Raw genomic sequence first — 10,265 nt, forward strand, 5'->3', positions numbered from 1 at the left:
TATTTTGAGACTAGCATACAACCGCCCTGCAGTGTAGTCCTCTTGTCATTCTACCCCTTCCCTGGGCCAGCGTTTAATTCATTTATTTGTCCTATTTCAGTACAGGTAGTCCTCGACGTAGAAGAATTCATTTCGAGTCCTCAATGTAGAATAATTCATTTAGTGACCATTCAGAATTAGAGAAGTGAATGGTGACTTTCAATCAGATGCTTGGCCACTGACTCATATTTATGACGGTCGCATTGTCCCAAGGTCACGCGATCCCCTTTTGCAAACCTTCTGACAAGTAAAGTCAATGGGGAAGCCAGATGCACAACTATGTGACTAACAACTACAGTGATTCACCTAACAACCATGTGACTAGCTTAAGTGATTTGCTTAGCAACCCTGTTGTTAGCTTAACACCTAGTAATTCACTTAACAGCCATGTTACTAGCTTAACAGCCACAGTGATTCCGAGGCAATAATGGGGTAAAGCTCACTTAGTAACAGAAACTTTGGGCTCCATTGTGGTCCTAAGTCCACTGACTACCTGGACTGCCCATCTCCCTCACTGAGGGACTCTGTTGCAGAGGGGGCTACACCGAGAAAGGCTGACCACAGCCCTGCAAGTTAGTCCTCTGATGCTTGGTAAGGAAAGGACGGGGCTGAGGGCCATTTTGGAGGCCCAGCCGCAACTCTTCTATTAAAAAAAATAAATCGTATAGAATGAGAAGGATGTGTTTTTCTGTTTTATTTTGATAGTTATGACGTATGCTTCAGATGGCATTTAATTTCGTTGTACGAGGTGCAATGACAATAAAGTAAACTAAAAAAAAAATCCCTCAGGCGTTGCGACCACCCGCCATTTCGAGTCCCCCCCTGCTTCAGCAAAACTTCCAGGCCTCACTTGAGGTACCCTCACCACAAACGGCAGAGCGGGAGCCGTAATTTTTTTCCCAAAAAAATATGGAAAAAGCACCAGGGGAAAGATTTAAGCGCAGAAAAAGTTCGTCGTCTCTTTGCTGAGGCGAGGAAAGCGCCATCTTCACTCTTCCCCTCCACAGCAAACAGAAGCCGCGGGATTCTCCCGTTGCCATGGGAACGGGCGCCGACGGAACCCTCCCGACGTGCCCCGCGCGCGCGCTTCGGTGACGCCACTGAGCTGCAGAGTTGCTAGGAGAATGGGCGCCATTTAATGCCGGGGCAAAAAGCGAAGGCTTCCCGGCATGCAAAGCGCCCGGTTGACCTCGCTGACTCCAAGATGGCGGCGCCCAGCTAGGGTTTCCTTGAGGGAATCCGGGGTAGGCGGTTCAGCAGGGAAGAGCGCGACGAGAGACAGTGGGCGGCGAAAGACGGAGAGTCGAGGCTTAGGAAGGGAGGCCCGGGAGGGAGAAAGGGGTTTGGATTAGGTGGGATTCTTCTTCTCCGGGTTTTTCCGGATCGAAGAAATGACTCCTCCGATTCCTGCTATTGGATTATGGGGTGAAGATGGGAATTGAGTTGGTTGCAGGAGAGAAACGGTGATGATTAAAGATACTTCTGCACGTGCATACTTTAAGTAATTGAATGGATGGACTTCAACTCCCAGAATCCCCCAGCCAGCATGATTCAAAATGGGTGGACTTCAACTCCCAGAATTCCCCTGTAATACCAGCTGTAATATAACATATACATACACAAATATAATTAATCCACTGATTAGGTTTGCACAGTTGCACAGTTTACATAGCTTACAGTTAGCCTGGTTTGATTTGCACAGTCAAACCCAGTTAACTAATCAAATTTAGTGTGCTTTTGGCATACAATCCACTGGGTATTGAGCTACAAACCACCTAACATGCTAGTTAATTGTATTGAAGGTGCCCTCCGAGGGGTGTTGGGTGATAATCCTCCTAATTTCTGACTGGAAATGTTGGGCATTGTGATAACTATGTTACTGGAAGAAATTAGGTTGGGGATGGCTGGAGTGTTAGATATTGAAAAGTGGTAGTATTGCAAATGAGGCTGCATGCATGTATTCTGTGGCTGAAGAGGGACTTTTTGTTATAAACACCAACTCTTGTTTTCTCCTGTTGCAGGGCTGCAATTTGGCATCAGTTTATGCTATCTGTTCCATAAAACTGGAGGTGTTGAAAAGGCAAAACCTGACATCATCTGCCTGTAAAGCAAGTATTCTAACAGTTTCCTGGCTGTGCTTTTAGATCTTTCTCGGCATCTATTTGGATCCCTCTCCCTGTGAAACTGAATTTTTCTCCCTGTGGTCTCCATCTCAAACAGTTTGTGTCACATTTGCTCTGTCCTCCTTGTGTAGGATCAGTGTTTCTCAACCTTGGCAGCTTTTAGAAGTGTGGACTTCAACTCCCAGAATGTTCAATTCTAGGAGATGGGCTGGCTGGGGAATTCTGGGAGTTGAAGACTACACATCTTAACTCCAGATTCCGAAGCAATGGGTAATAACAGTTCTGAGATTCCAGTCCTCTCAGTTCCCTTTCTCAATCTCTTTTTAATCTAGGTCTGTGCAGAACCAAAACCATCATGTCAAAGCTTAGCCAAGCTGGCAAAACGGCACTGAAGATAACTGGTGGAGGTGTGATCCGGTCAATCATCAAAGCTGGACAGGCTATTCCAGGTCCACCTCTAGGACCTGTTCTTGGACAGGTAAACCATAGGATAAAGACAGGGTAGCAAAGTTAGGTTATTTTTTATAAAGATAGCATCTTAGACCGGGAGTGGGGAACGATGGCTCCTTTATGACTTGTGAACTTCAACTCCCAGAATTCCTGAGCCAGCCATGCTGCTTATGGACTTCAACTCCAGGCTCCACTCCATGCTGGATCTGGAATTCTGGGAATCGAACTGCACAACTCATAAAGGGGCCAACGGTCCTCATCCCAGACTAAACGAACAAAGCAGAAGAACTGGCCACAGACTGGAATGTGAACTAAGTTCTTTTGTTGTTTTTCTCCTCCAAGCTGAGCCAAGATTAGCCATGCATTGATGAAAGAATTTGCAAATGGGGCTCATGTAACACACTAAATATTTTTTTCAGAAAAGCACATACTGCTGTGTTTTGTGTCAGACATAATACATCAGGAAGCAAGGAGTTCAAATTACTACAGGTTTATTGCATGTTAATACCCTCTACAAGAATCTGAATTACTAACCCTCAAAACAGTAGATAAGAGAAGGTGGAGAATGGGAGGATTTATACTCCTTGAAGACAGCTGGTTATTTGCATTATTTCAGAGAGTCCTTGAGGCCATTTGGAGGTTTATCTGAGGCCTTAGGCTCATCTGAGTAGTGCAAATGGGTGTAGAGGCTTCTTGGAGCTGCTGAAAGGACTGTTGTAAACAGGAGATAGATGACGTTGCATCTCTCCCCCCCTGTTGAGAGGGGATGTTCATTTGGGTATGGATGGCTTCTTTGACCCCTCTTTCAAACCAGCAGTCCTCTCTGTCCAAAATGAGGATTTTGCTGTCTTTAAAAGAGTGGCCTTTGTCTTTTAAATGCAGGTGGACTGCTGAATCTTGTCCTGATGGGTTTGTTCTCCTATGGCCTGAACAACTAAAAATGCAAACGACCAGCTCTGTCTGCAAGGAGTATAAATCCTTCCAATCCCCATTCCCACCACCAGTTCCAAAAACCCCTGGATTAGCACAAAGAGGCGATTTCTGGGAAAACAGTTAGGAACCTGGATTGAGGTTTTTAAATGGCTAAATTAACACCTCTCTCTTTCTCTCTTCCCATAAAAAGTATGGCATTCCCATCGGGCAATTCTGTAAGGATTTCAATGAGCGGACCAAGGACTTCATACCAGGCATCCCACTACCCACCCAAATCAACATAAAGGTGAAATGAGATGTTCCTTTCTTAATTTCAAAGAGTTTTGCGAGCAGGATGGGCTGGGGTGGAACTTCCAGGATTCCTGAGCAATATACCAAAACACCCCCCACCCTCCAGGGCAAAAGCCTATCTGGAACTGCCCCACAGGCCATCTATTCTTTCAAACATTTTGACATAGTGCTTTTGAATTCCAGGCTCCAGCCTGGCTACAGCTTCTTAAACGGCGTTTTCCAATCTTAGAGTCTTTAAGATAAGCTGGCTGGGGAATTCTGGGTTAAGTTGAAGTCAACGTATCTTAAAAAAATTGCCAAGGTTGGGAAGTGTTGTTTTAAAGGATTGCAAGCAACAAGCTTTAGATTCCTCGGAAGGGTGGAAGCCTAAGTTAACTTTCAGTTCGATCCTGACCAGCTCAAGAGGGAAAGATGGTCTTGGCACTATTTTCAATACTTAGAAATGGCGGTTTATACTTATGTGAAGCAGAATGAGGATGATGGGGACAAAGAAGAAGAAGAAGCCATCTTTGATGAACAAATGACTTTAACTGGAGAAGGGAAAAAGCAAGAGAAAAAGGAAAAAGGTCTTTAAGATCTGGAAAAACAGCCCAAAAAGAGAAGAATAAGGTGAAAAGGGACATTATGTTAAAAAACAACAGAAAGGGAAAGCAGAATAAAAGGGGTGGAGAGACAAGGGGTTAAAGAGGACAAGGAGAAGAAGAAGCAAGAGAGAAAGGAAGAGATGAGAAGCCCTAATGGTGGGGAGCAAGAAGTTAAGAAGCAAAAGTTTTTAGAGATAATGGATAAATCTTATTGTTAAAGGGATTCTAGAAAAGGTACATAAGACTGCATTTTTATACCTGTATTTAGAAGTAATCATAGAAAATTAGAAATAATATGTAACTTAAAATGTGATAAAATATTTAACATAAATTAGTGAAATTTTTGGTTAAGAAAAGGGAGTGCTGTAATGAAATATGATTCAAGATTGTGATGTGGGGCGGGTAATAATCTTTGGAAAGCAGAAGTGTTCCCACAAAGGCATGATATTTAATTGAAATGGATAAAATGTTTAAGATATAAATGATTGTTAATATTAATGATTAGAATATGGTATATTAGTGAATTTTTGTGAAATGAGATTTGAAGTAGAAGAAGGAGGAACATTTTAATGAAATATTGAGCTATAATATGTGATGTGGGGGGGAATAATTATGGAAAATAGGGCTCCCATAAAAGTATGTGATTTCATTGAAAAGCAATGAGTTAAACGTTTAAGATATGAATGAATATCAATACTAATGAATAGATTTGTATTATTTTTGATAATATAGTATAATTTTAGAATGTACCAGACAGAATCCCAATGTATGTCATGTGTTTTATATTAAGTATTATAAATATAGGAGAAAGAGATAAAGGCATCATACTCCATATAGTGTACAGGAGAAGTCTTTCTTCTTTTTTAAAGAAGAAAAATAAATGGTTGGCTGGAATAGAACAGACAAAGAATAATAAATATTATGATACTGAATTGAGAGGAGATAAATAAAATAAAATAAAATTGAGAAAATTTAAAGGAGAGGAGAAGTCATATAGAAAATTGAAAATGTTAATAAGATATGAAATGGTATATTAAATGAATATGAATTTGAATTTGTGTCTGTACCAAGAGTTTTAACCGGGACTAAGCAACTTTCAGAAAAAGAGATTTTTATGCTTTTATGTTTTGTGTTTATGTGTATTTATGTATTGTTTGTCTTGAAAATAAAATTTGTTTTAAAAAAAAAGAAAAAGAAAAAAAGAATAAAAGAATCTTACACTGATAAATCAAGGATTTATAGGTACAGGCAATAGTTTTCTGAAACATAAACTTTGAGACATGTGGACTTCCAACTCCCAGAATTCCCCAGCCAGCCAAATTTGGAGAATCCTGATACGGAATAATAAAGAACTAAAAATTACAACTGAAGTTAAATAAAGTGATAGGTCCATAGCAAAGAACAGTTTGTGCTTTAATTTCTGTTCTGACCAAACGCTTTGACTATATACGGGCAGGAAAAAATCTGCCACAAAGGACAAAAGAATAAAAATAGATCCCCAACATTGTACTAAAGAGAACACAACAGAAACATAATTTTAATAGTGTATTGAAATGCCTAATATGCTACATTTCTCCATATATACTTTTTATATAACTCTAGCATTCTGTATTTATTTGAGTGGTGCAGAGCCCTAGAAGTGGAGCTGTTGCCTCACAATCAGGAGGCTTTGAGTTTGATCCTAGGTAGTGGCAGATATTTCTCTCTCTGGGCACGATGAAAAAATATATCTGCTGAATATGAATGTAGCTCCACATTGGTGACAGGAAAGACATCCGGCCAGTAAAAACTCATCTGCATTCAGTTGCCCAGACCTCGCCCCACAAGGGATTATGGGGTTGGTTAAAAGACAGTGATGATGTTCTGTATTTATTTCTCCTGTTTTCTTTTTCTTTTCCATAGTCTGACAGGTCTTATGAACTTGAGATACACAAACCAACAGCCACCTACTTTTTACTTTCAGCAGCTGGTATAGAAAAGGGAGCAACATCACCTGGTAAGAAGAATCGAGAGAGGAAAAACTAGGCGACTTGGAGGGAGGAAGCTGGAGGGTGAAGAAGGAACAAAACAGGTGTTAGCACTGGGTGTGGCCCAGTTGCCAAGTACAAGTAACTCCTTGACTTACGAGCACAATTGAGCCCAAAACGTCTGTTGTTAAGGGAGACAGTTTTTTCCCATTTTAGACCCTTCCTCCTCCTCCAAGTTCATCCACCAGGCTGTGGGTTGGGACGGCTTTGAGCTTGGAAGAGCCGTGGTGGTGCAGTAGCTAGAATGCAGTATTGCAGGCTAATCCTGCCAACTGCCAGCAGTTCAATCCTGACCAGCTCAAGGTGGACTCAGCCTTCCGTCCTTCCGAGATCGGTAAAATGAGGACCCAGATGGTTGGGGGGCAATAGGCTGACTCTGTAAGCCGCTTAGAGAGGGCTGTGAAGCGGTATATAAGTCTGTGTTATTGCCCTCCCTCGTGATTAGAATGCAGTATTACAGACTGACTCTGCCCACTGCCAGCACTTCAATCCTAACCAGCTCAAGGTGGACTCAGCCTTCCGTCCTTCCGAGATCGGTAAAATGAGGACCCAGATTGTTGGGAGGCAAGAGGCTGACTCTGTAAACTGCTCAGAGAGGGCTGGAAATCACTATAAAGCTGTGTATAAGTCTAAGTGCTATTGCTATTGACAACCATCTCCATCCCTGGTAGGACACGACATAGCCGGGATGGTGACCCTGAAGCACTTGTATGAGATAGCACTGGTGAAATCCCAGGACTCCTCGTTTGTGATCCGCGACTGGCCACTGGAAACGGTCATCAGGTCCCTGATTGGAACAGCCCGATCGATTGGCATCAAAGTAGTGAAAGAGTAAGTATCAAGAAGGAACAGGGACAGGTGCGGGCAGGGAGAAGCTGGAGGGACCTGGTTGGGACCAAGACAGAGGAGGTAGTCCTCGAATTACGACCACAAGTGACCCCCAAATTTCTACTGCTGAGCGAGACAACTGCCAGCGGAGTTTTGCCCCATTTTGCAACCTTTCTTGTCACCATTTGTTAAGTGGATCACCGCCGTTGTTAAATGAATAACATAGTCATTAAGTGAATCTGGCTTCCCCCTTGACTTTCTTGGTCAGAAGGTCGCCAAAGTAGATCACATGACCCCCTGCGACCGCCGTATCTATGAGTCAGTTGTCAAGCACCTGAAGTTTGATCACATGGCCGTGGGGGAATGCTGCGGTGGTCGTAAGTGTGAAAAACGATCGTAAGTCACTTTTTTTCAGTGCCGTCGTAGCTTTGGATGGTCACTAAATGAACTGTTGTAAGTTGAGGACTACCTGTGTCTAGGGCCGCTTCTTAGGGACCTTGCTGAGAAAACGAAGGGGAAAAGCGACAGGACAGAGTTCCGAGGTGCTTTCGGGAGCTGAAACACGGGTGTCAGTCATCCCGTTGCCATGCACAGCAAAAGAAATGTTTATTATCAAGAGTCAAACTTTACCGATAAATCCATCCAGGCACTGAAGAAGCCAGTTGTGAGATTTTGGCGGGGAAGTGTAGTGTAATGAAACCCGTTTTTTCTTCCCCAGGCCGCCCTGCATCCACCGCCCACGAATCCAGGTTAAGCATTTTGTTTTGGGAAACGGTCTGCCCCTCTTGAAAGTCTTCAGACTTTCTGACCTTGGGCTCGTGAGATTTTCTCAGGCTGCAGGAGGCTCACACAGATTCCTTTTCTCCCTCCTGCTTCCTACACGTTCCACTCATAGCCCCCCCTCCACTCCTTGGCTTCTTTGTCAAGCTGCGAGCAGAAAGTGGTGCTTTGCGAGTCAACCTTAGCTACAGATAACAGATTAACATAGTTGGAAGGGATCTTGTAGGTCATCTAGTCCAACCCCTCTTCCTCGCCCAAGCAGATCCTACACCATTTCTGACCGATGGCAGTCCAGTCTCTTCTTGAAAGCCTCCAGGGATGAAGCTTCCACAACTTAGAAGGCAACTTCTGTTCCATTGGTTGATTGTTCCCCCGTCAGAAAGTTTCTCCTTATTTCCAGGTTGAATCTCTCCTTGATCAGTTTCCATCCATTATTCCTTGTCTGGCCTTCGGGTGTCTTGGAGAATAGATTGACCCCCTCCTCCTCTCTGGGGCAGCCCCTCAAATATTGGAAGATGCTCTCCTGTCTCCCCTGGTCCTTCTCTTCACTAGACTAGCCAGGCCCAGTTCCTGCAACCGTTCTTCAAATGTTTTAGTCTCCAGTCCCCTAATCATCCTGGTTGCTCTTCTCTGCACTTTTTCTACAGTCTCAACACCTTTTTTTTATAGTGTGGTGACCAAAACTAGATGCAGTCCTGTAGGTGTGGTCTTACTCAGGCTTTATAGAGTGGTATTAGTACCTCTCTTGATCTCGATTGTATCCCTCGGTTAATGCAACTTAGGATTGCGTTGACTTTTTTGGCTGTCACTGCACACTGCTGGCTCATATCATAAACCCACCTTGACAGTGGGTGTCTGTGTGTTTGCGACGAGCGGACAGTTGCAAACCTTCTCTCTTCTCTCCTCCGGTTAGGTTAAACGCCGAAGAATATGGAGTCTTTCTGAAAGAGCGTGAAGAGAGGTTGGCTGCCGAGGCAGAAGCCAGGGCAGCTGAACGGGTAGCGAAGAAGAAAGAGATCGCTGCAGCAGCTACACCAACCTAAAGAGGTAGAACGCTGGGGAAGGTGATGTTTTAAGCAGGGGTCACGCCCATCCCGTCATTTCATGGGAGCTGAAGTTTGCACAAAATCCTGCAGTCTGAAGAAGGAAGAACTCCTCCACGTCAGGAGCCTCAGAGGTGCCAAACCTGGGTTGCTTGTGTCATTTATTATCGGCAAGACTCTTAAATGAATGGTGGCAAACCACAATCTTTCCCATGTGCGGCCCATGTCGGTTGCATCTGGGTTGGTCGTTCAGATTCCCGGCTTCTGCCTTTCTTTTCTTTTCTTTTTTTCTTTTTCTCCCCCTATTTTTATTTTATTCAAAAATAAAAAGCTAAAATACAAAAACCCATTGGGGAGAGTAAGAATTTTCCCATGCCACAAGCCACTTTTGTATGAAAGAATCGAGGTCGTTGTGATCATTTCCCCATTATGATCATTTCCCCGGTCCTGTCGCATTTCCCTCTTCCTTCCCTCCCCAGCAAATATTTTTCTCGCCCTGAAAAACACTTTCAGCATACCTCAAAAACAAAACCTTACAAAACTCTCTTTTACAGGATTAAGACGTTTTACACTAAGCTGTGTCTTCAGCATCCACCAGAGGTCCCTCTAAGGACGTTGACCTGATGACAATTTACTGAAGTCATTCAGGTTTTTAAAAAAATATATATATATAAAAATGAAATACCACTCACACATCATCACAAAAATCTCCAGAACTGTAAAGCCTACAAACTTGAAATTTGGCCCGTATGTTCCTCTTGGCTTCTAGGTGCTCACTAAGAAAGGATTTTTCAAAATGACCATCAGGAGCATTAGTATTTCCTATATATTATTATTATTATTAACACGCTCTGATGCTAAGGAGTTCTACTCCCCCTCCCCACCTGAAAAGAAATCTGCTCCAAATGCAAAACACAAGCAAGAGGAGAGGAGTTGCAGTTTCAGTTTCACAGCACCAAGCAACTTTAGTACAGAACAGTTGAGCTAAGCCACGCTCAAGCTCCTTGCTGTCTCCTTGCTCACACAGCAAATACTGTTTCAGTTTCCAAACAGCCCTCATCTCTCACATACTAACAGGATGCTAGCCAGATGAATACCGATGGATGCTGGTAGGCAGAGGCAGAATTGCAGTTTATGAACCTTCTTGGGAGAAATGGGCGCAATTTG

At 43.3% G+C, this 10,265-nt stretch overlaps 1 protein-coding gene across 1 annotated transcript; it reads left to right on the forward strand.

The window, feature by feature from the left end:
* Positions 1-1,234: 1,234 nt before the first annotated feature.
* Positions 1,235-9,443, forward strand: MRPL11 (mitochondrial ribosomal protein L11). The gene is made up of 7 exons (XM_026687585.2): positions 1,235-1,283; positions 2,061-2,258; positions 2,495-2,640; positions 3,736-3,831; positions 6,323-6,416; positions 7,119-7,278; positions 8,969-9,443. Exons 3-7 carry the CDS (start codon positions 2,518-2,520, stop codon positions 9,096-9,098), a joined length of 603 nt encoding a protein of 200 aa, XP_026543370.2. The 5' UTR covers positions 1,235-1,283; positions 2,061-2,258; positions 2,495-2,517; the 3' UTR covers positions 9,099-9,443.
* Positions 9,444-10,265: the final 822 nt, after the last annotated feature.

The sequence above is a fragment of the Notechis scutatus genome, chromosome 14, assembly GCF_049901735.1.
Source record: "Notechis scutatus isolate UNSWTSFEM ecotype Mainland chromosome 14, rNotScu1.2, whole genome shotgun sequence".
Lineage (NCBI taxonomy): Eukaryota > Metazoa > Chordata > Lepidosauria > Squamata > Elapidae > Notechis > Notechis scutatus.

Excerpts from the sequence above, each read along its gene's own strand:
- MRPL11 (XM_026687585.2), top strand. The coding sequence starts at position 2,518 with ATGTCAAAGCTTAGCCAAGCTGGCAAAACGGCACTGAAGATAACTGGT. Across the intron at positions 2,641-3,735 it reads TAGGACCTGTTCTTGGACAG|TATGGCATTCCCATCGGGCA; the intron begins GTAAACCATAGG and ends TCCCATAAAAAG. Across the intron at positions 7,279-8,968 it reads GGCATCAAAGTAGTGAAAGA|GTTAAACGCCGAAGAATATG; the intron begins GTAAGTATCAAG and ends TCCTCCGGTTAG.